Source organism: Balaenoptera musculus, chromosome 7 (genome assembly GCF_009873245.2).
Source record: "Balaenoptera musculus isolate JJ_BM4_2016_0621 chromosome 7, mBalMus1.pri.v3, whole genome shotgun sequence".
NCBI lineage: Eukaryota > Metazoa > Chordata > Mammalia > Artiodactyla > Balaenopteridae > Balaenoptera > Balaenoptera musculus.
The window spans coordinates 35269045-35294830 of record NC_045791.1 but is presented as its reverse complement, the minus strand read 5'-3'; the positions used below and the strand labels follow the sequence as shown (position 1 = coordinate 35294830).

The 25786-nt window shown below is 40.4% G+C and overlaps 1 protein-coding gene across 3 annotated transcripts in view; it reads left to right on the top strand.

Moving 5' to 3' along the window:
* Positions 1 to 25786, top strand: part of CACNB4 (calcium voltage-gated channel auxiliary subunit beta 4) — a 259470-nt gene that overhangs the window by 188793 nt on the left and 44891 nt on the right. For all 3 annotated transcript variants that reach the window (XM_036857324.1, XM_036857325.1, XM_036857323.1), the window contains 3 exons: positions 12349 to 12468; positions 14334 to 14456; positions 21239 to 21369. In XM_036857324.1, the coding sequence (XP_036713219.1) occupies positions 12349 to 12468; positions 14334 to 14456; positions 21239 to 21369 (374 nt within the window). The remainder of the gene's footprint in view (positions 1 to 12348; positions 12469 to 14333; positions 14457 to 21238; positions 21370 to 25786) is intronic.

Here is a 25786-nt window from a genome sequence, read left to right as displayed (position 1 = left end):
TTTTTCATCACAGTTTCAATTTCATTACTTGTGATTGGTCTGTTCATATTTTCTGTTTCTTCCTGGTTCAATCTTGGAAGGTTATACCTTTCTAAGAATTCGTCCATTTCTTCCGGGTTGTTCATTTTATTGGCATAAAGTTGCTTGTAGTAGTCTCTTATGATGCTTTGTATTTCTGCAGTGTCCGTTGTAACTTCTCTTTCATTTCTAATTTTATTGATTTGAGTCCTTTCCCTCTTTTTCTTGATGAGTTCTCCCAGACTCATTCTAATCAATAACTTTATCTCAACATTTTTCTTTTTCGTTTGGTCCAAAAGTTTCCAACAACAACAAAAAAAGCAGGTGTGGATTTCCTCTCTGACCACTTTGGATATAATAATGAGCTAATGGATAGGCCTGAAGGAAGGGAAGAGAAAACCTGAAAGTTTGATAGTCCCATCCTTAGGAATAGTTGATTGCATGTATTTTGGTGTAAATTCAAGTGAATACTCTATCACCATGTACTTGAAGACCTAATTCCTGGCACTATGAAGACATCTCTAAGAACAGATCTCAAAAGAATCTTAGAGATCATTCAAGAGATGCTGTGACCTGTAATGCAAGTCTTGGCTTCATTAGCTCATGGTTGGGTGACTTAGGGCATGCAGCCTGACCTGTCTGTGAGGGCTCAAAAGAGCTTTGGTGAGAAATCAAGATCGTTTACTGGGGAAAACATAGCATGGTTAGTAATTGTTAGTTCATTCTAAAAGCAGAGAGAGAGAGAGAGATTCTAGTGTTTTTAAGCCTGAAGCCTTAGTGATCTGCTCATCCAGCAGTGTCTACCAACACCTCAACTGGGCTTAGTTATTAGCTATTAGCAAGGGCTTTTGAGTCAGTGAGATCAGAGTTCACCATACTTGGCCAGCTGCATGACCTTGGGCAGATTATTGGTTTCTCCTGAATCTTGGTTACTTCAGTGAGGATAATGAGCTCCACGTCTTAACGTTTTTACGGTGACTTTTAGATAACGTCTGTAAAGTGCTATGTTATTCTGATTAAAGCCTCATTTCCTAGTTCCAAAGGTTGAACTAAGAATTTCCTCTAATCTAACAAGCTCCAACACAGTTATCAGATGGGAGTCAAAAAAACAAGCCTTGTTTTCATTCCCCACTTCTGAACCCACTGGGGAGGAAGGACACTACCCAGGGAAGGTTATTGCTTTCACCACTCCAGATTCCATATAAAGTTGATCGACGCTGATGGGGAGGGCTGGGCACTGTGTAGTCGCTGTCAAGACCCCAAAGAGCAAAGGAGGGATAGCAAGTTTGTAAGGAATATAGCAGCCTGGAGTACAGGTCTCGTGACAGTAAGATGCTGGAGGATTCCTTCTTTGGAGGTAACTAGGGGTAGCTATGTGTGCATAAGGGACCCACCAGACCTCTCATATACCCTCAAATCAGTCACTGTCTTACAATTCAAAAATAGCATTTATACCTAAAGTTAAACTACTACATTAAGTTGCATCATCTTGTTTTTAACTTAAGACCTACAAGCTTCACAAATTTAGGAGATTAGTGGTCAAAGAGAAAAACTCACACTAACCTAGCCTTTGTTGGGGCCCCTAGCCCTTTCAGAGGGAATATTCTTTTCCAAAGACCACAATTAATAAAAGTGGTTAACATTAACCACACCTATCAAAATCATCATTTGAGGTTAAGGCAGGTAATTTCAAGCTACATAACTCTGTAAAAAGAAGTACATATTTATTTTCAAGCTACATAACTCTGTAAAAAAAAAAGTACACATTGTGTATATAAATGTGAATATCTATATACATAATATTAGTTTTTTTTAATTTCTCAAGGTAAAAATTCAAACTGTACAGAAAGATATAAAGTGTAATAAATGAAAGTTTGTTTTCCTCCTCCTGTGTGTGTGTGTGTGTGTGTGTATGCATACATATATATGTATTATATAGAGAGAGAGACTCTCATTTATTTTAACCCAATTTTAAAACAACATGCCAGATTATTTTACCATTTGATCTTGTGACTTAATTTTACACATACTTACTTAGAGGTCTATGCCATGCTTTTTAGTGTTTACATACTATTCTATGTGTGAATACACCCTACTTTTAAAAACATGTCTTCTACGGCTAACATTTAGGTTTTTATGATTTTTTTGCTATCATATGCAATATTGCAGTGAATATTCTTGTATATACATTTATATATACATATCTGATATAGGTATATTTCTAGGGTAAATTTCTTCAAGTAGAATGGTTTGGTTAAAATTTATGTCTGTTTTATTTTGATTGTTTTTACCTAATTACCTCCAGAAATATAAAACCAACTTACACTCATACCAACATATGTACCCTCACTAGTACGGGGTATTATCAAATGTTTTGATCTAATCAGTGAAAGTGGTATCATATTTTAAGTTATATTTATTTATGTAGGAAAGAGACTGAAGCCCTTTTCATGTGTTCAGTGTACATTCTTGTTCCTTTTTCTGTTTCCTAACTATTTTTATTTTTTTGCCATATTGGTGGGTGAAGAGGTAGGTTGTTCATCTTTTTCTTATTACTTCATTAGTGGTCTTTGAATATGAAGAACGTTAAGCCCAGGTCACTTATGTGACAATTTTTTCTTTTTCTGTCATTTGCATTTTTGTATTTTTTTTCCCAGATAAATATTTAAACATTTTATGTAGTCAGATTAATCAGTCTTTTCATAGCTTCTGAACATTTTGGCATGCTACATTAAAACTATAGCCATAGTTTCCGCTAGTGCTAGTATAAATATATGTATATATGTAAGAAATACATAATGATATATCTATATAATTTTGCCTTTAAATATCTTCATCTGCAATTTATTTTTGTATAAGAAATCAAATAGAGATCTACCTTTTTTCCCCCAATCGGCCAGCTAAGTTTCCCAACATTGTTTATTGAATAATCACTCTTTTTCCATTGATTTGAAATGTTTCCAGTTATATATATGTATTTTTTTTTAAATTTATATTTATTTATTTTTGGCTGCATTGGGTCTTTGTTGATACATGTGGGCTTTCTCTAGTTGTGGTGAGCGGGGACTACTCTTTGTTGCCGTGCACGAGCTTCTCATGGCGGTGGCTTCTCTTGTTGTGGAGCACGGGCTCTAGGCACATGGGCTTCAGTAGTTGTGGCACGTGGGCTCAGTAGTTGTGGCACGCGGGCTCAGTTGTGGCACGCGGGCTCAGTAGTTGTGGCTCGCGGGCTCTAGAGCACAGACTCAGTAGCTGTGATACATGGGCTTAGTTGCTCCGTGGCATGTGGGATCTTCCCGGACCAGGGCTCAAACCCGTGTCCCCTGCATTGACAGGCGGATTCTTAACCACTGTGCCACCAGGGAAGTCCCCCTGTTAAATATTAATTAGCAATATATAGGGGTTGATTTGTGGACTCTTATTTCTTTGATCTGTGCTAGAACCAAACATTTTTAATTTCTGCAGTTTTATAATGTTTTAATATCTATTTTAAAAAGGTTAATTCTCCTTCTTTATTCTTTTTTTTTACATTTTTTCTGAGAGATTTTTGAATATTAAGTTTTCCAAATCACTTTCATATCATTTTGTCAAGTTAACATTGGTGTTCACTCTTCCTTCCAACATGGTTTCCAGCAACATCTGGAAGCCCAAAGTGTATACTCCCCTTGGGTGAAGTCTGGGCATTACCGGGCAGTCCATTTGTGTTTCTTTTCCTCCCCTTGAAACCTCCTTATTCATTTTTTCATTCAGTAAATAGTTTTGAACTCCTCTGAGGTGCAAAGCTCTGTGCTGGTGGCTCTGAGGACAACAAAAGTGGGGAAGACATGATCTCTGCCTGAAATGAAGTAGATGCTTCATTTTGGCTTCCGTCACATCTGCAGCCATCTCTGGAGAGGGGTTTCTGTTCTTGATGCAGTCAATATGCATCCCTTTAATGAGAAACGTTATGAATACAAAATATTTTCAAAGAATGAAGGATAATTTTTCATCAAACCATTTCTGAGGCTACAGAAATGATACAGGAGAGGTTCAAGTCCTTCCCTTACTTTCTTCTAAAGCAACCTATATTATTCCTCCCTTTATATGACAGAAGGAAAAGTCTTTAAAAAAGTTTTTTTTTAAATACAAGTAATTGCCTGGAGCTACTTTTAGGAGAAACATATTTACTGTTATCAGGTCTCTAATATGACTCTCAAGAAAATAGACCACAACATAAAAGTAGTGTTTTGTGGGCTACTTTGTAAACTACTCTGGGGGAATGTGAAGTGTCAGTCAATCACTTTTCCAGAAGGGTCACAGACGCCCACATTTACAAGAAACCATTAGTTGCCTTATCACTATGCAGTTCTGCAGCTACCAGCAGCACATTCAGGATTTTCTGAGCAAATATATTCATTTCCTTTCTAACATCTCTGCTGAAACTAGATTAGTGCAGCTTTAGCCGCCGCCCTTGCATGAAGGACCTTGTGCTGTGGCTACTGCTTGCAGGTGCCGGTGCTGGAATCGGCCAGGTGTAGCCGCCCAGACACTCACCTGTGTCACGTGGATTGGTCAGAAGCTCTCAGTTCTGACCAGGCAGGGCTGGTTCCTGGGGTGGCTGCTCAGTGTTCCATGATGTTGTTCTGTGACCTGTACAAAGTAAAGCTTGACTGCTTGAGGCCACCTTCTCCCAACAGGCAGTCACTTTCCCTTTCCCAGAAGGAGAGTGAGCTCCATAATCTCATCATCCGTACCATTAAAATAACATTCTTATTGTATGCAAAACGTGATCATGACTTTTTTCAACTTCTGTTGCCCTTTAGTCTCACAGAGGGTTTTGATTTATTACTACTTGTGTTCATTGATGTAGCACTTCTTACAATCTTGTATGATATCATGCACTGATTATCAAAGCAGTTTGGTGAAATAGGATCCATATAAAGTAATCTATATCTTTTGTTCTTCCCCCAGTGTATTAGGCTGAACCATATGAAACTGCAATCCTTATAGTAGCCCAAGATAAGAGGAATCTGCCCCCGTTACCAACATCACCACTGATTTAACTTGCAGATCTGCTGTTAGCCCCACATTGCAACTTCTCCTTTCCCACAAGCTCCTAAATGGCCATGACTGACACAGATTTCCTTTTCATCTCCATCTGGGCCTTTTTGTCACCTCCCTCTTTATACTTATGAGGCCAATTGAAACTTTTCTGCTGTTATTGTATTGCCACTGATGGGTCTCCTTGGACTACCAATCAAAAGAAATACCTGTCTATCATTTTGTGATATATGTAAGTCAAATCATTATGCTATACACCTTAAATTTATACAGTGCTGTATGTCAATTATATCTCAATAAAAGTCAAAGAAAAAATGCAAAAAAAAAAAGAAAAAAGAAAAGAAATACCTATCCGAAACCAGGCAATTACAGCAGTTGCCAAACTAGTCAACATAACAAGAAGGATAGGTTGGCTAAGTTTTCTAAATAATACTACTTCCTTTTAAATAAATTATGTAAAAACACTTATAATAGAACCCATTAATTTGGATTCCACTAGTCAGATAATTTAGACAAAGCCTGCATTTTGTTTTTAACTACATATTGATATATAATTATAATTTAGTTATAAGAAGTAACCTGTAAATAAGTAGTTTAACACAACTGGAGGAGTTATCACTTAAGAGAAAAAGAAAACTCAAGGGGGCCTTAAAATCTCCTACCAATAGCTAAAATGCTGAGTAAAAATCCTGTCATTAAAGCAGAAACTCAATGAAATTCACAAACCAAAACCTTGATAATCTAGAGATACCATGTGAAGTTAGAAATAGCAAACGTGTCTTTTGAAAAGCAGTCTCCAATTTTCCGTGATCTAAGAATGTCATTTCTTTACTTGCATCCATTGTTCCTAGCGAGTGAGATTTTGGTGTACGATCTACGTTAACAAAATATTGCAGAAGGTTGTTTTCTTTTACTGAAGGCGACTAAAATGTTTGACTTTTTAATGTAAGTTTGCACCAGATTTTGTGGAGGAAATTAAAAAAAAGATTCTGCCCATTCTCCTGCACCCTGCAATGTGCCCTATGATAGTGGCATGGAGGGAAGTTCTTATTGCCTGTTTGAGCTTCAGATGCCTCATCTATAAAATGGGGATAATCGTAACCTCCTTTGTAGCGTTGATGTGATAATCTAAAGTTCATAAGTTAGTGACTCACATAAAGTAAGGGATGAGTAAGCTTTCATTCTCTTTCCTTTCCGTTTATGGCCTTTTCTGAACACATTCCTTTGCTGCCCTTGACTGCTCTTTGAAGCCTAAAATTGGAGCTTAGTCAGATAAATTGCTGGTCTTCTGTCCAATAAAAGTGGGCTGCAGAGCTTGCCTTATTCTTTCAGCCAACATATTTGAAGACCTTCTGCTTACAAGACACGGTACAAGGTATCTTAGAGCAAAGTTAAGTTGTCATCTCTGAGGCATAATTTCAAAAGTTCCTTGTTCTGCCAAAGTGCTGATAATGTACACTTTATCCAGTGCTCTGGATTAGGGCACTGAAAACCATAATTCTAAAAAAAAAAAAATCTCATGTTATGGGGGGTGGGACTGCTAACAACATCACACCCAGTTAGCATAAACCTTGATCAATTAACCAACCACCCTAGAAGAACTTGAAATCATGGACCAAAGAATAGATTTTTTTTTTTTTTTTTATTGATTGATTGATTGGTCGCTATGTTGGGTCTTCGTTTCTGTGCTAGGGCTTTCTCTAGTTGCGGCAAGCGGGGGCCACTCTTCATCGCGGTGCGCGGGCCTCTCACTATCGCGGCCTCTCTTTTTGTGAAGCACAGGCTCCAGACGCGCAGGCTCAGTAGTTGTGGCTCACGGGCCTAGTTGCTCCGTGGCATGTGGGATCTTCCCGGACCAGGGCTCGAACCCGTGTCCCCTGCATTAGCAGGCAGATTCTCAACCACTGCACCACCAGGGAAGCCCCCAAAGAATAGATTTTGATGGGAGCGAGAGTGTCTTTCTTGCAACGAAGTTGAGGTTCTGCTATGTTCTAGACACTGCCCAGGCGTATCTACTTGGAAACATAGCCTGGACCCTGCTAGGCTGGGTGGGTGCCCTTGCAAAGAACTCTGGACATGTTTGGTGAAGGGGGTAGAGGAGAAGAAAGCATCTGCAAGAAAGTGAGGGGCTATCCTGTAAAGATACATGTTGCCTATGAGACCTTTTTGCCTAGGGCAGCCTCACGAGGGGGCTCTTTACCTATCTACCCTGGGAAATCTGGGAAAGTAATCAAGAAAGAGCTTTGTTCCTTCTACATTGTGGAAAAGTGCATCGTCAAGGCATTGCAAACTCAGTGGAAAGAAACAAGCTCACATCCATTGGGAGTGATATGTGTCTCTGGACATTCCACTTTCACTTAGTCCACTTAATGCAACTATTAAAATACCAGATTTACGTCAAGTTTAACATTCACTTGTCTGATCTGGAAGGGCTGACATTTGGAGTACGTACCACTGCACAGCCCCATGTGGTAGCCACTAGTTAACATGTGGGTATCTGCCTTTAAATTAATTAAAGTGAAATAAAATTTTAAACATTTAAAAATTAAATGATAAGTTCAGTTCTTCCGTCTGGCCAGGCACATTTCAAGTGCTCCATAACCACATGTGGCTAGTGGCTACCATACTGGACAGCACCCATACAGAATATCCATCATTGCAGAAAGTTCTCCTGGACAACACTGGTTTTGTTTGTGCGATTACTATGCTTGTATGCTATGCTATACTATGGCATCTTAGTAATTCTCCAGAATAACCCTGAAGGGTTCATTCCTATTTTGCCGATGAGGATAGAATCTCAGAAAAGTTAAGCAGCTGTCCTCTCACATTGTTGCCAGTGACAGATGGTCAGTGTCCAGTGAATGGACAGCTAAGCTAGGTGGGAAGTGAGAGGCACAGGACTGACCACAAAGCCCAAAAGTTCCAACAATAACCAGGTTCTGTTCCAGTATTACTGCATTTTAAAATCAAACATTTATAAACTCTCCCTTCTCCTTGCTCTAATTTAATGACATATCTAAATACTAAAACTACTCATAAGAAGAGGAAGTATATTTTAGTTTTAAAAGGACAAGATAAGTAAGTGGATCCCTGGATCTCGTGGTAGGTTTGGAGAGTGACTGCAAATAGGCAAAAGGTTTTTTTTTTTTTTTTCCTGAAGTGGGAGAAATATTCTAATATTAGATTGTTGTGTGAATTGTATCCTGTAAATTTATTAAAAATTTATTGAATCATACATTTAAATTATGTGAATTTTATGGTATGTAAATTATACCTCAATAAAGCTGTTTTTTAAAAAAAGAACAAGATGTAAATCCTACAACTCTAGGGCAGCCAAAAAATTGAATGTTGAAAAACTGCCAAAAACTTTAATGAGTAAGTCAAATATTATTTGCTGGCAATTCCTGAATTTTCCTCATGATGGTAAACGAAATGATGTTCCATCTCAAATCAAACACTGGGAAACTCTGTGAGGTATGTGTTTTTATCTCCATTTCAAAGGGGAGGAAATTGAGACTCAGAAAGTGAAAATAAGTTGCCCAAGACACACAGCCAGTAAGAACTAGCAGAAGTGTCAAACCCAATACTTCCTGACCCCAAAGTCCATGGCCACTCTTCCGTCCATGTCATGGCCTCTCTCTCTGGGCAGGAAAAGAAACTTTTCCATTGTTTGACTTGAGATCACTTTCCTTCTTCTAGGACAACAGTAAACTAACTGATTTTTCAATGTTTCTATAACGTTTGTATTTTATACTCAAGATTTATGAAAGGTGTGAGGCTGGAATCTGTTTTCAATATTGAATAAAAGGGGGAAAAAATCTGGGGCTCATGTTCATAGAAAGACATGTATGTGTTTCTTTTGATATTCACTAGGATGCATTATTTTATACATACATATGTAATGTTATATATGTATAAAAAGACTTGCAGCAATTGTTTCCATTTTTTCCCCCCAATTTAGTTGTTTCTTTGGAGACTCAAAGATGTGACTTGCAATGGTTTCTGCTTAGGAACTTTTGAGGGACTAGCCTCTGTCGTGCATCTTACACATGGATTAACAGCCCAGGTTTGGCTCACTTGATGAGTTGGGTGCCTTGCTCTTTGCCCATTTTATGAAGTGGAATTTTGGAAAACAAAAGGCTGATGGGGCTGCAGTTTTTAGCTTTGGCCAGAGCTAGTAACCTTTATATCTTTAGTTCTGTCCTCTTAGCATCTAGCATTATTTCCTTCTTGCAGTTTCCCTCTTCCTGATCATAAAGGTTTAACCAGACCTCTGGGCAGTCCCCCCGACCCTCCAGTCCTATTAAGCCTGCTGCAGCCCCACTTCCCTTCCCCATCCTTCCTCTGGTCCGGCCCAGGCAGTCTCCTCTTGCCTCTCTGTGGCTCTCTTCTTCTGCTCTCTGTGCCTTTGTAAACAACCTACATTCTTTTTCTTTTCCTTTCTTTCTCCTGTCTGTACTCTCTATCAACCAGTTGAGACAAATCAAATAAAAATCCATAGAAACAAGAAACCAGTTCTGTGCCAAACCAGCAGAACATGTCCATGGGCCAAATTTGGGGTCTTGATGTTGGATCTCTGCTATCCCTAGGACCTTGAGAGACAGCAGCAATGATTTCCATATTCAGAGAAATGTAGATGTCATTGAAAGAAAAAAAAAACAGAGTAAATGCTGTGAATCTCACACTGTAATTATGAAAATAAATATCACAGTGCTTTATGTTTCCCTCTACCAATATTCTTAGGATATTGTGTGCTTTTACATACTTGGCAATAGTAGAACTTATTAAGTAATTTCGAAATTCTTAACAGTCTTGTTCACATTTCAAAATAAAGTTTATTTGCAGGAGCCCTTGAGTCACTTCTTGTGTGGGCATATGATTGAATGCCAGGATTTGAAAAATCGTTAACGGAGTTTCAGGAAATTAGCCATCTCCTAGTGTCAACAGTGGATTGTGTATTTTAGCTGTTTGACTCACTGCTCCACTGGGCAGCCTGCTTTCTTGTGAACTGCAGTCGTTAGCCTTCCCCAGCACGTGTTTTCAAAACAAGTGCCTCCTTCCTGACTTCCTGCATTGTAATCACTTTATAGTCCAGACACCTCCGCAGACATCTAACACCTTAAAATGGTCTACCACACACATCACACTTCAGCAAAGCATTGCCTAGAACTAACACAAAACCGTTTTCATGTATTTTTTGGAAACATTGTTTCCTTTCTCTCTTACTCTGGATTTTATGCAGGTATACCTAAATTTGGACAAAAGATTTATGCTGATAGAACTCTCTTGTTTTAAAGGACTTCAAGGTAGCTCTTTTTTAAGCAATGAATGCATCTATAAAATAGTCACCCTGTACTTATTTATTTTGTAGGTCCAGATTTCTCCCCAGTAGATTTGCGTAGAGGAGTTTGGTTATAATTTGGTTAGCAAATACATTTCCTCTGTAAAGGGCACTTTCAAAAGCACTGCATGAAGTGCATGGATTTGGACACACTGCAGTTATCAAACTTATAGTGTAATCATTTTGCAATATATAAATGTATCAAATCAACACATTGTACACCTTAAACTTGCACAGTGTTATATGTCAATTATATCTCAATAAAGCTGGGGAAAAAAACTTACCATTGTTTTCTATGCAGCAAATACAATAAAAAAGGATACTGTACATTTCAAGATGGGCAACTTAACTTGCATATGTAAGTAAGCTAAAAAATGATTAGAATCTCTTAACTCTTTTTTTTTTTTTTAAATCAAGGTAGAAATACCAGCACTAGGAAACAGAAATGAGAATGTCTACTTATTGTGTGCCTACTATGTGCCAGGTCCTAGAGTAAATATTTTAATATCAAGTCCAGCTCAATGTAGGGTTTGAAACTGCTGGCTCTACGGTTGGATTACCCATGTTTGAATCCCAGCTTACCCACTGCTCTAAGGATTCAGTGAGATAAGGTGTGCAAAGCATCTAGCCCCACGCTGGTGTGACAGCCAGGGCTCAATAATCAGGTATTCATTATATCCTATTCCATTTAATCCTGTGAGGTAAACCACATCCCCATTTTACAGAAGAGGAGACTGAGTCTTAGAGTGGTCTAGGAACTTGCATCAAGTTTTCAAAAGTGGGTTGCAGAGTTAGAATTTAGAACTGGGCTTCTACTGGGCATTCTGATAAAACTCTAACCAGGAATTATTGTTCTAGGCTGCCAGGAAAATCTGTGCTGGGATTTTTTTTTATGGTGGGAAAGACTACCCCAGCTAAAATGACACCCTCTACTGAGACAAAGCTACCCTTACAGGCAGCAAATTCACAAATAATGTATAAACAAACAAACCCTAACATTTCTAAGTTTAGAAAAAACTTTCGAAGTGCCCGTTTCAGCAGTCAGCCATTCTTAGAGTTCTTTTTTTTGCAGTGGGTAGCAAATTCTCAGCTATATGGATAAGCATACGCTTTTTAGAATCTGTACCTGGTTTATGAAACATGCCAAATACACCAGTCTTATCAATACGTCTGCTGTGTAAATATCATCTACACAAACATCAACTTCTAATGCCAGCTTAAGGAAATTGTAAGGATGATGCTCTTTTAGCAAGCAGAAAGCAAACTTCTGGAGTGTTTGTTTTTGTTTTTAACTTTTCAGCTGCTGTGGTTTTCATCTCTTCTTATGGCATGAGCACCAAGTGATGACCACTGCCCGAAATTCCTTGGCCACATGAGTCAGGCTGGATTTCATTATTGTTTAAATAGTCCTTCTAGGAATGGGCTTCAGTTGAGGACATCCTTGTTCAATGGCGTTGACATTGGAACTGAAAATCATTTTACTAATTCAGGTTTTTGCTTTGCTGTGTTGAAATCTTAAATTGATCATCTGTAGTCCAAGATATGGGTAGGAGTTACTCTTGTAATAGGCTAAATCTCTTACTCCTTTAAATCTGTATATAAAAGAGAGAATGGAATGAAATTTCAGTTCCACAAGTTTATATGGGCTTAATATAAAGCTAGCACAAAACAAGAAGAATTGGGGCTGAGCATCACATAATTTTCATGGCAGTTTACTTTCTAGCACTTAATGTAGTCAAAATATTTCCCTTCATAACATTGCTACCTTCCGAATTACTCAGATGCTTAACTATATTCTGCCATCTAAATTTATGTCTGCAATACGGCATAGAGCATATTTATCAAATTCTATGCAAATGAGAAGAACCCACTCCAGGATGCTGTTAGATGTGATGATTTAAGAAGCTCCACATCACCTCATTCAAGCTACTCCGGGTTTTCCTTTCCAGGGTTCAGCGGATTCCTACACGAGCAGGCCGTCTGACTCCGATGTCTCTCTGGAAGAGGATCGGGAAGCAATTCGGCAAGAGAGAGAACAGCAGGCGGCCATCCAGCTTGAGAGAGCAAAGGTGACGTTCTTGCCCCTCTTGGGTTCCAAAGTGGCATGTTGCTCAGCAGGTATCAGCTGCTCTTCCCCTGCCTCAGATTTCTCTGGAGTAATCATTTTATGATCATTCTGATAAGGCACCAGATTGCAAGGCTCCATGATCTGTTCATCCCTGATAGTAACCTTCTCAGGGAGCCATATCCTGAGACCCGGACCCCTTCAACTACCTTTTGTGTTTGGTTTGGTGGTGAAAATTCTTGGTCATCTTCTAACTTAGCGATTGTGCCCCATATCCAGCTTGCCCCTCCCAGGGTTGTTAGAGGGCCTCCCGAGGAACCAGCGTGCTTGCCCCGTTCTCCATGACGGCAGCCTTCACTGCAGGCCACACGTGCATAATTGCTCAGTGGGTCTCCCTGTTGGTGTCTCTGTTCCTCCCTCTTGGTTTCAATCTCCCACCTCAAGTTCACCGTTCAGAGCTTTGAACAACGATTAGCATTTCAGCAAAGATGAGCAATGAAAGGCTTTGCCGCAGGAGAGCTTCAGATATTCCACAGGGAGGGGCCCCCATTGGAATCCCTGCCCCCATGGGAGGCAACAAAGAACAAATTGCATTTTTGAATGTTAGAACTGAGTCACTAGAGATCTCCCATGCTATGACTTAAAGACTTTTTTTTTTTCAGGCTTTTTTTTTTTTTTAAGCACAGACCCCTTTTGTCAAATGAAATTTTATGCACAGTAACAGATATAACGTGTTCCTAGTCAGCCTCTCCTCCTTGCCCTTCACGATAGACTCCTAAAGCATATTGATCTAGTCTTTCTAATTTTTAGGAGAAAAAAAAAAAAAAAGGAAGCTCAGATAAAGTGAACTCCTTCCCTTTTCTATTTTTACAGTAAAATGTTTAAAGGAGCAGGAAGAGGAGGATAAGCCAGGTTCATGAGGTGTCTTCCTTTGCTTCCACACCCGTGCTACCTGTGCTGGCTGGCGAAAGGGGGTTGGAGCCGCACCCGGGGAAAGGACATCAGTGAGACTCTAACTCGGATCCTGCCTCAGTCCTCTTGCTCCCCAGGCGTGGTCCCAGCACGAATAAATGAGCCCATAACAGAGCAGCCCGGGATTGCTGGAAACTGGTGTTCTTACTTGTGGCTAATTTTTGTTTTAGGTTTCTCTCAGAGTCTATTTTGTGGCCATTGTGGTCACCCAAATGTCAGCAGCAGCGCTGTTCGCTTAGGCTGGTGGCTTACTTAACCTCTGCCAAGCTGCACCAGCCCAAGAGCACTTTGCTGCGGAGGAATCTGTCTAATTAAAGTTTCAGAAGCAGCTTTTGTTAGCTAGGGAGAAGCTGATGCGTGAGCAGCTCCGCCCTTCCTGTCTACTCCCACCGGGCTTTCTTTTCCCTGGCAGGACAAGATATTCTATTGAGTGGGATCCGGCAGGTTTTCAGACCTGAGGCTATTTCAAAAATATTTATTTTAACCCTCCACCACCTTTTTATTTAAGACCCAGCACACATTTCCTGTATGCCAAGGTGGAGGCGTCTTTCACCATTTAAAATAATAAACGTGAGTTTTATGACTAGAGACCAGAGCAGGCTGCCCCTCCCGCCTTTCCATCCCTTCCCCCCAAATTTTAGGGCACGATTCTTTGGGATGTTGGAAAGTACGACAGGACGGGGAACATGGTCGGGCTGATAGGACCGAATCCTCTTCAGAGCCCTTTCTGCAGATTTCTCACTGCTGCCTGGCAGTGTGGAACCCAGTCGAGATCCCTCTTGGGAAAGTGATTTCCCTTACTGCCTGGTACTATCCATTATCTGGTTCTACGTTTCAGTGTGAAAAATCCTCCTCTGTCTTCCTCCCTCCATCCTTATTCCATGGTTCTGTTCCCAGTCCAAACCTGTAGCATTCGCTGTGAAGACGAATGTGAGCTACTGTGGTGCCTTGGATGAAGATGTGCCTGTCCCAAGCACGGCCATCTCCTTTGACGCCAAGGACTTCCTACACATTAAAGAGGTAAATGTAGGGCACTCTGTATCCCCCAACCTGCTACAAGGCCAAGGCCAGGAATCAGCTCTGAGCCAAACTCGATGGAGAGGAGCCCTGGGGAGCTGCCAGTGTGTTACCTCATTTCATTGGCTAAGCCTTCCAAATCCATTCCTTCTCACCGAGATTTGGAAGCCTGAGATCATCGCTTGCATTATCACACATTTAAAACACTGAATCACAATCATCAGAGAATCGATTTAGGATAGACCTGTGGTCCTCTGGTCACCTTTTAATCACCTACCATGATAGATCCATTGACATAGATCAATGGATCCAACTTAGGGAAACGTGAGTTTGGTGGCGTGGCGCCTACCCAGAAGGCACCATTTACAAGGGATGTTGTAGGACCTTGACCTCCGGACCAACACTACAGAGTATAATAATTAAATTGTTAAAGCTAAGAGAAGGGCAGAGGACTTTGGGAAACAGAAACCTTGAGGGATTGAGCACTTGAGGCCTCGCACCTTGAAAGATAGAATAGTGACATCAAAAACTTTCATTTACTCAACCTGGGTGTATTGAAATCCTCCTTCATGTCAGACATCGTGCTGGGCATTTGGGGATCAGAGATGAAGGTCCAGTGTCCCCTCAGCCGGGGAGCTCAGAGTCTGATGGGGTAGACAGAGTAGTGCATAGTTTCTGCATGGGTTGAGAAGTTCTGTTACAGTAAAATTGAATGGGTATTGTGGGAGCCCAAAGAAAGAGCAGGAGAGACCATCCGGCTCAGGAGGAGGAGGATGGGGGGCTGGAAAGCTCTTCAGAAGTGGTGAAGCCTGAGTTCAGGCTGGGGTGAGGGGTGGCGGTGGTTTCAGGTGGAAGGGACAGCCAGGGGCAGTGAGCACAGCGCGGCTGGAGGGCGGTAAGCGAGGAGTGGTACAGGGGATGGGCCACGTCAGAGAGGCAGGGGCCAGATGAGAAGGGACCTCGTAAGCCATGGCAAGGGGGCTGGACTCGATCACCAGGCAGTGGGCTGGAGAGGAATTTTAAATAAAGGATGGACGTGACCAGCCTCGTATCTTAGCATGGTGACTCTGATGGTTGAGGGATTATGGCAGAGGCTGGGGAGACATGGTAAGTCTAGACAGTGGCTGAAGCAGAGATGATAGAAAGAGGGAGCAGCTTGGAGAGAGAGTTAAGAGGCAAATAGACCAGATTGGAAGATTTCACATGGCGGGGGGATGGATAGTGGAGAAAGTGAGATAAAGAGAAATGAAGGATGGAGGGCAGTTTTTCTAGCTCACCTGTAAGGGCAGAGGGTGGTGTCAGCTATCAAAATAAAGAAGGCCGAGAGGGGAGAAGATTTGTGACAGGGGTGATGTGATTATAAATTTGCTATTAGGTGCACTGTGTCTGGGGCACTGGGAACCTCCCATGGAGTTACTCAATGGGCCTTTCCCCACATAATCTGGAGGCCAGAGGAGAGGAATTGCAGTTTGCTCTTCCTAAGTGCTTTGAGTTGAAAAGGAGGACAGGTTTTAGCCAGGAGAAGGCAGCATAGAGTTGAGGGAGTGTTTTTACAGGTTTATTTGCTTTTTTTTGTTTTTTTAGGATGGGAAAGATTTAAATATGTTTTCCATGCTGAGATGTTGAACCCAGTGATATATATGGGAAGGAAAAGACCTAACTGATAGAATGAGGGGCTGGAGTAGAGGGAAGGAGATGGCATCCGGAATATTGGCACAAGAAGTAGGCCGAGTCAGGAGGAAAGTCTTGCCTTCCTTGAACTTCCCTGTTCTGCACAGGATTTTCCAGTGGGGCTGGAGGCATACACTGGAGGGCATTCCTACTTGATAGTCTCCATTGGCTCTGCTGGGAAGGAGCCATTAGAAATTGGATCTTAGAAAACGGAGAGTGGATATAATGGTGGATACATGTCATTACACATTTGTCAAAACCCATAGAAGGTACAGCATGACTCTGGGTGAGAATGATGCGTCATTATAGGTTCATCATTGTAACAAATGTACCACTCTAGTGTGGGATGTTAATAGTGGGGGAGGTTATGCATGTGTGGAGGCAAGGGTATATGGGAACTCTCTGTACTTTTCCCACAATTCTGCTATGAACCTAGAACTGCTCTTAAAAATAAAGTTTACTAATTAAAGAACATTTTAAAAAAAGAAAAAGGAGAGTGTAAGGGTGGAACAATAAAGTGAAACCTGACCCTGAGGAGCCTGAGGAATGTGATCAACATAAACCTGTCACTTAATGTCACTGAGACACCAGCACTTACCCTCTGGTCCAAAACAAGATGTGCACAGTTAATATATAACAATTTGAAAATCACTGTCTTTCAAAACTCTGCATTCTACAATAGCATTAATGACACCAAGACATATACATTTAAAATTTTTTAACTATATGATAGCAAGTAGGTCAAACACTGGGATGTCTACAGATGTCTCACTGTCTTTGCATTGTGCCCATGTGAACTGGGTGAAATTCTACATTTATTCCTTTGTTCCATTCAAGATATAGTTCTTGAGCATTTAGTGTGTGCTAATGTTGGCAGATACTGTCTGACAGATGCTGTCTGACAGCTGTAAACAAAGACAGAGTACCTTCCCTCATGGACTTAAATTCTAGTGGGGAGACAGATGATGAAAAAAATAAATCATTACAAATTGTGAATGCTTTGTGTAAAAAATGATCTGGATGCTGGGAATCTTAAAATATAGGGATGAGGAGGTTATATACTTTTAAATATAGGGGTGATCAGAGAAGCCTTTCTGAGTATGTGACCATTAAGCAGGGTAGCCAGGCTTAAAAAAAAAAGAAGAAAGAAGAAGCCTTCTAGGGAGAGGAAACAGCATGTGTAAAGGCCCTGTGGTAGGAAAAAGTAAGCTGGCACAATCAATCAACTGGAAGAAGGTCATATGGCTGGAACGCAGTGAGCCAGTAGCAGGAAACAGAGTTGTAGAAGTAAGCAGGGCACAGGTCAAGTAGGACCTTAAGGTGATGGCAAGACTTCATATTTTATTCTAAGAATAATAAGAAGGCACCGAAGACTTTAAAAGCAGAGGAGTGGGATGAACTTATTTTTTGAAGGCTATTCTGATTGTTGTAGAGACAGTGGATTGGAGTGGGATAAGTACAGAATCAGGGAGACTGTTAGAACCATTTTAGATGAGAGATAATGGGACTGAGCTGGCCTGGTGTCAGTGAGATGGAAAGAAGTAGACACATTTGACATATATTGTGGAAATTCAATGATCAGTGCTGCTGATGGACCACATGTAGGAACTAAGATTGAGGGAGAAATCCAAGATGATCAAGGGAATCAAGGTTTATGAATTGAGCAACTAGGATGGAGTTGACCAGGGTGGAGTGAGGACAGATGGGAAGGGAGGTTAGGGAGTAGACATCTCAAAGGAGATATGAAGGAGGAAGTTAGATGTAAGAATTTGGAGCTTAGAGGAAGGGGTTGGGCCAAAGACATATATTTGGATCATTAGTTTATCCAGGTGGCATTTAAAGCTGAGGTAATGACTGAAGTCACCTAAAGAGAGAGGAGAGGGAGGAGAGAAAACAGCCCTGGATCAAACTCAAAGGAATTCCATCCTGCAAAAGTGGGGTGCATGAAAAGATTCAACAATTAAGGAAAAGGAGAAACATGAGATTTGGGAGGAAAATCAGGACAGAGCAGTGCATGGACATCAAGAGAGAAGAGCGTATCCAAAAGGAGGAAGCAACCAGCTGTGTCCAGTGTTACGACATGTCACCTAAGACAAGGAGAAAGGAATGGACATCAGGTTGGCAAAGTGGTCAGTAGCAAGGAAGTCACTGGGACCATTGTCTGGAGTTGTGGAGACAGAGAGACGGAAGCTGGATGGAGTGTGATGAGGAGAGAAGGGGAGTTAGGAAGTATATTTAGCAAGCACAGACGGTGCTTTCAAGGGAGTTGACACTGACTGGGCAGTAGACTAAAGAGCGTATGAAGTCAAAAGAGGTTTCCTTTCAAGATGGGAGCTATCAGAGCACCAGTACCTGCTGCGATTAACCACCAGAGAGAGAGGGAGAGATTGATGGGAAAGGAGGGATAGGCAAAGGAGTAAAGTTGTTGGTAGTCAGGAAGCGTGGGATCCAGACCCCGAGAGGAGAGACAGACCTCTGATACGAAGGGGAACACTAATTCATTATAACATGCAGGGAAAAGATGAGTGCAGGCACAGACAGCTCAGAGCCTTGGTTACGAGAAGCTGAGGAAGCACTGAGTTGACGGCTTCTGCTTTCTCAGTCGTGTATGTGGTGGGGATATCCATATTTGCCTCGAAGACAAGGACTCTTGACCTGAAACATGTACCCTGGCATCTGAATGGTTACGTTGACTTTGTCTCACCATTCCCGTCAAAAATGACCAAACCGTATTCATTAGTTGCTCATACCCATCGTTTCCAAGGAGAAGCAGCACTTTCAATGGTAAGAGAAGTTTTCACATATTCCATGCACACTGCTCACACCCTTATCCCCACCTTGCTGTATTTTATTGCTTTCCTCCATTCCATCGATCTTCTCCATTTGTCCAGTTGGTTGCTTTTTTGATGTATGTGCTCCTTGATCAGTGACTTTCTCTTGCCTGGCAGTTTGATGTATGGTATTGAGCTGGTAATCCTATGTGGATTAGAGCCACTTGTTTTCAGATCTTGAAATCGCAGATAAGGAAACATCTTAGAAAGAGAAAGGGCTCATCGTTTTAGGGAAATGAGAAGGATTGGAACAACACTAAGGTGACCTTGCCAGAAAGCTGACGTGTGCTCCCAGAATATCAACACAAAGGAACATATTTCTATAATCGAGTTGTAGCCTTTCCTGTCATCCATCACCTAGAAGGCCATTTGGTATGCTCTGTTATAAGTACTGCCTCAGTAACGAAAAGCTTCAATGCAGAGAAAAGCTACAGCTCTCCTTATCACATATACCAAAGGACCGGTGATTTAAGCTTTTGAACATACAACGCAGCTTTCCCCAAAGTGGCTCAAAGAACTTTCATTAACGTTAAGTCAGATTCTCACTGTTTCTTAGAACTAAGGTAAAACATCTTGGGAAGTTGCGTTAACTACTTCAGAAACCCCTTAAGGTTATTTGGATACGTCTTAGTAAGTTAGTGTTCCGGTGGGCTAACTTGATTTCCGGAAGTAACTTAAGCCCTAGGAAACTATGACTCATTGTGTGTTTTGTCCCTACCACAGTAAAATTTAAATTCCAGGTCTGTGCACCAAGCATTCTGAAAGGGCCCCCGTTGCCTTTTGTTAATTCCAAAATAAACGGGCCTGGTATTTCAGGCCTGTTATCCTGAAATAAACGATGGAAAGATGGAAGAAACTGAGACCTAGATTGTTCAAGATTTTATATTAGGTCAACTCTTTTCTTAGTGCAGGCTCAGACTGCATGCCGTGCGGGCCTTGTGTAGGAGCTGTGCGCATAACAAAGGCCAAATCTCTAAATCATATCTTTTTGCTTTTGAGTGTGAAGCTGTTACTCAGAATTACTCAGTTACCTGGAATTTCATGCTGCGATGATTCAACAGAATCATCCATTCCTCCTTCACAACGTGTCAATGTCATATACATATAAATTCTACTGTTCTCTGAGCTAAGCAAAATATACCATAGAGAGTTACATTTCGAAAAAACTAAATGCTTTCTGGATCAAAGTGAGAGAGTTACCTTGCCCAACACTGTTAAAGACAATAAAGGAAGTTTTTGGAATTATCTCTGGAGGATGTAAACAGTAGGACTAATATCTGCTTTCTAGAAATCACCTAGCAGAAACCTTCCCTTGAGGCAGGTAGCTTGGATTATTAAATATGCCTCCTGCCCTAGGATTCAGCAAATCTATCATTACAAATGCAGTTTTGCTGGCCCATCAAATAGGACCATGTTCACCCCATATTGGCTGAAGCCTTTGTGTGGGTTTGTTTCCCAAGTTTATGTGTCATGGAACTTTATTTAAATGGAAATTCCTTCATTCCTTTTGGACTTCAGGCCATTTGGAGATTATTTCAAAAATTCCACTTATGTATAATATGCTTAGCCTTTGTAAGAGTAGGCTTGTTTTTCTTCAGGTAGTAAGATGGACCTTGATTTGCAAACCTATATTTGGAAGATTGTAATTTTTCCCCAGAGAGAGTAGAATATAGATAGTATGGTGGCATTTTTACCTCAAAGCTTTTGACAAAAAGCAGACTATTCAGTGTATTTCGTCTTAGACTTGTCTATCCTGTCTTCCAGAGTTCTAATTACATTGGTGCATATTTATCCTTGTAAAATCTATTCCTTAAGAATTGGCTAGGGCTTCTTGACAAGGACCAAAGGAATCCAAATGTTAAGACCTGACTTTAGCCCAGGGATTGGCAAACTGTGGCTCACAGGCTGAAACCAGCCTGCTGCCTTTTTTGGAAAGAAAAAATTTGTTGAAGCACAGCCGTGCTTACTTGTTTACGTATTGACTGTGGCTGCTTCCACACTATAATAGCAGATTACAGTAGTTGCAGCAGAGACCATATGGCCTGCAAACCCTAAAGTGTTTACTATCTGGGCCTTTAGATTAAAAGTTTGCTTTCTTCTATGGACTCCTCCACCCCAGATACGTATAATATAGTATAATATACTATAAATAGTGTTTGTATATGTAATATAGTATAGTATAATATTATATAATAGAGTGTTTCATTCTTTTGGTCCCCTGAGATTAATAAATGTGAAGATCAGTGAATTACTGTTGATAGCAGTTTTATTCCTGCATTCCAGAAATATAACAATGATTGGTGGATAGGAAGGCTGGTGAAAGAAGGCTGTGAGATTGGCTTCATCCCAAGTCCGCTTAGATTGGAGAACATACGGATTCAGCAAGAACAAAAAAGAGGACGTTTTCACGGAGGGTAAGGCTCCTTCCTTTCTCTAAACTTTTTTGGAGGAAGTAGGAAAATTAGGTGATATTTTCAAGTTTGCTTATTAGGTTAAACATATATGCTTTCAAAGTAAAAGCTACTTTTCTGTGTGCAAGGTGTTTCTGAAATTGACACAAAGGGGTTTCAGATAGTTCACTCTCCCCGTTGTGTGCTGAAGCCTGGACACCCCTGGAATCAACACGAATTCCACAGTGGAGACTGTTTTCTGTGGCTTCAGCAAACCCTCCTGGGAACCTAAGCTTTCCTCTGTGAGAGTCGTGTAGGGCATCCTTTCTCAGTACAGTAAGTGGGGGCCTGGCCTGACCTGGCATCGTGGCTCTTCTTGGTTAACTTTCAGAGACTCTCTTTCAAGTGGGCACAGAATGCCATGGCACATGCAATACCATCCCGGGACTAGTAACACTTTCTCCAGGGTTTTCTGTGGCCGCTGCCATCGCTTGGTACTGGGGGTAAGACTCTGTCCAGCTTCAGATGAATTAACCTCTAGTGAACTAATGAAGTAGCCACAAAGATCTCAGAGTGCAGGTATTTAAAGGTCCCAGGGATACAAGCAAAGCCTGAGAGGAGAAATCAGAATCATACTGAGCCTGCATATATTGTGAGCCTACATTGAAGCACTGATTTGGTATGTGTTACCATTTTTTGAAAGTCCTAAAATAGAATCAGTTCTTTCTCTTAACTCTCAACCTCCTTTTTCTACTAGATCCTTTTCTGTTTCAAAAACTCCTCTGTTCTTCAGGGGCCCCTTTGCCTTTGTCATAATGGGAACCTCTTAAACAGTGATAGGAGGTCACAAAAGTAGAGTGTTAGCCCCACTTTTAATTATCAATTTTTTTTTATATATAACATGCCTATAATATTACTAATGATTAATCCCTCTTATTCCTTCTTCTCTAGACTTTTTGTCTCTCATGCCGCTCCATGTGGGAACACATGTTCCTGTCTCAGGACCTTTGCAATTGCTGTTTCCTTTTACTGGACACTTTTCTTCACTTTTCCACTGGATCACTCCATCTGCTTCAGATCTTAGTTAAATATCACCTTTTCAATGACCCCTTTCCTGCCACCATATTTAAAGTTGAATCCACTTTTCTTCCCTTACTTCCTATCTCTCTCCCGACTCAGTTTTCTCTGTTGCATTTATTACTATCAGAAATACTATATATTTACCTATTCATCTGTTATTTCCTGTTAGAATTTGTCTGTAAAAGGGAAGGAATTTTGTTTTTCCCCCCACTGTTGTATTCCTAGTTTCTAGGACAGTGAATACTCAATAGATATTTGAATGAAATAATAAATGAATTATTATCACCATTTCCAAAGTTATTCTACTATTATTATTATTATTCCATAAAATTATTTTACACTTCTGAACTAAAGGCTTACTTTGCCCACAGGCACAAGAGTAAAACCAAGAGCTCAAAGACATGATCTTCTTTTATCTTTATAGCAACTGTGAAGTATAGTTTCTCCTTCTAGAGATGGGGAAACTCAGGCACAAAGATATGATATGGTGTGCCAAGGTCCCACGACTAGTAATGGGCAAAGCCGGGAGGAGAAATCAGATTGTCCTAACTCTAGGGACCATACTTAAGCACTAAAGGAAGGGACACTGGAGAAGTGGGAAGGTGGGCTCCTGAGGGCCCTGGTGGACTCCAGGGAAGCTCCCCAAGCCACATGCAGGAACCAATACCAATGAGCTTCCATTCCATTCCATTCCATAATATTATTCATGACCAAATCCTTACTGCCAGTTCTTAATTCTGATCCCCACATAAGAAGTGCTTCTTCCAGGTCTTACTGCTTGTTTTGAGCTGTGTTTGACATCCAGCTAGTGTACTGGTGACCAGTGTTGGTTAAAAAGACAGTTCACAAGAACATTCCTATTAGTGATTCTTTTGCCTCATTTCTGCATTGAATAATTAGGAGACATACTTTAGCAAAATATTTCCAGGTCCTAGATAGTTTCCCACTTTCTCTGAGAAAGGAGGTCAAAGAAAACATTTGGGCAGATCCTTGAAGTACTCTATAGCAGGACTTGGTGTGTTTTGAATTACTTAGTGGATTAAGGCCAAAGAAAGCTTTGTACTCGCAAGTTCTATTTCCAAGGAATCTGGGGAATGAGTCTTTTTTTTCTTTGAATTTTATTTTATTTATTTTTTTATACAGCAGGTTCTTATTAGTTATCTATTTTATACATATTAGTGTATATATGTCAATCCCAATCTCCCAGTTCATCCCACCACCCCCCACCCACCTTCCCCCCTTGGTGTCCATGCATTTGTTCTCTACATCTGTGTCTCTATTTCTGCCCTACAAACCGGTTCATCTGTACCATTTTTCTATGTTCCACATATATGCATTAATATAAGATATTTGTTTTCCTCTTTCTGACTTACGTCACTCTGTATGACAGTCTCTAGATCCATCCACGTCTCTACAAATGACCCAATTTCATTCCTTTTTATGTCTGAGTAATATTCCATTGTATATATGTACCACATCTTCTATATCCATTTGTCTGTCGATGGGCATTTAGTTTGCTTCCATGACCTGGCTATTGTAAATAGTGCTGCAGTGAACATTGGGGTGCATGTGCCTTTTTGAATTACGGTTTTCTCAGGGTATATGCCCAGTAGTGGGATTGCTGGGTCATGTGGTAATTCTATTTTTAGTTTTTAAGTAACCTCCATACTGTTCTCCATAGTGGCCGTATCAATTTACTTTCCCAGCAACAATGCAATAGGGTTCCCTTTTCTCCACACCCTCTCCAGCATTTGTTGTTTGTAGATTTTCTGATGATGCCCATTCTAACTGGTGTGGGGTGATACCTCATTGTAGTTTTGAGTTGCTATTCTCTAATAATTAGTGATGTTGAGCAGCTTTTCATGTGCTTCCTGGCCATCTGTATGTCTTCTTTGGAGAAATGTTTATTTAGGCCTTCTGCCCATTTTTGGATTTGGTCGTTTGTATTTTTAATATTGAGCTGAATGAGCTGTTTATATATTTTGGAGATTAATCCTTTGTTGGGTGATTCATTTGCAAATATTTTCTCCCATTCTGAGGGTTGTCTTTTCGTCATGTTTGTAGTTTCCTTTGCTTTGCAAAAGCTTTGAAGTTTCATGAGGTCCCATTTGTTTACTTTTGTTTTTATTTCCATTACTCTAGGAGGTGGGTCAAAAAAGATCTTGCTGTGATTTACGTCAAAGAGTGTTCTTCCTATGTTTTCCCCTAAGAGTTTTATAGTGTCTGGTCTTACATTTAGGTCTTTAATCCATTTTGAGTTTATTTTTGTGTATGGTGTTAGGGAGTGTTCTAATTTCATTCTTTTACATGTAGCTGTCCAGTTTTCCCAGCACCACTTATTGAAGAAACTGTCTTTTCTCCATTGTATATCCTTGCCTCCTTTGTCATAAATTAGTTGACCATAGGTGCATGGGTTTATCTCTGGGCTTTCTATCCTGTTCCATTGATCTATATTTCTGTTTTTGTGCCAGTACCATACTGTCTTGATTACTGTAGCTCTGTGGTATAGTCTGAAGTCAGGGAGTCTGATTCCTCCAGCTCCATTTTTTTCCCTCAAGATTGCTTTGGCTATTTGGGGTCTTTTGTGTCTCCATACAAATTTTAAGATTTTTTGTTCTAGTTCTGTAAAAAATGCCATTGGTAATTTGATAGGGATTGCATTGAATCTGTAGATTGCTTTGGGTAGTATAGTCATTTTCACAATATTGATTCTTCCAATCCAAGAGCATGGTATATCTCTCTATCTGTTTGTGTCATCTTTGATTTCTTTCATCAGTGTCTTACAGTCTTCTGAGTACAGGTCTTTTACCTCCTTAGGTAGGTTTATTCCTAGGTATTTTATTCTTTTTGCTGCAATGGTGAATGGGATTGTTTCCTTAATTTCTCTTTCTGATCTTTTGTTGTTAGTGTATAGGAATGCAAGAGATTTCTGTGCATTAATTTTGTATCCTGTAACTTTACCAGATTCATTGATTAGCTCTAGTAGTTTTCAGGTGACATCTTTAGGATTCTCTATGTATAGTATCATGTCATCTGCAAACAGTGACAGTTTAACGTCTTCTTTTCCAATTTGTATTCCTTTTATTTCTTTTTCTTCTCTGATTGCCATGGCTAGGACTTCCAAAACTATGTTGAATAGTAGTGGTGAGAGTGGACACCCTTGTCTTGTTCCTGATCTTAGAGGAAATGCTTTCAGTTTTTCACCATTGAGAATGATGTTTGCTATGGGTTTGTCATATATGGCCTTTATTATGTTGAGGTAGGTTCCTTCTATGCCCACTTTATGAGAGTTTTTATCATAAATGGTGTTGAATTTTGTCAGAAGCTTTTTCTGCATCTATTGAGATGATCATATGGTTTT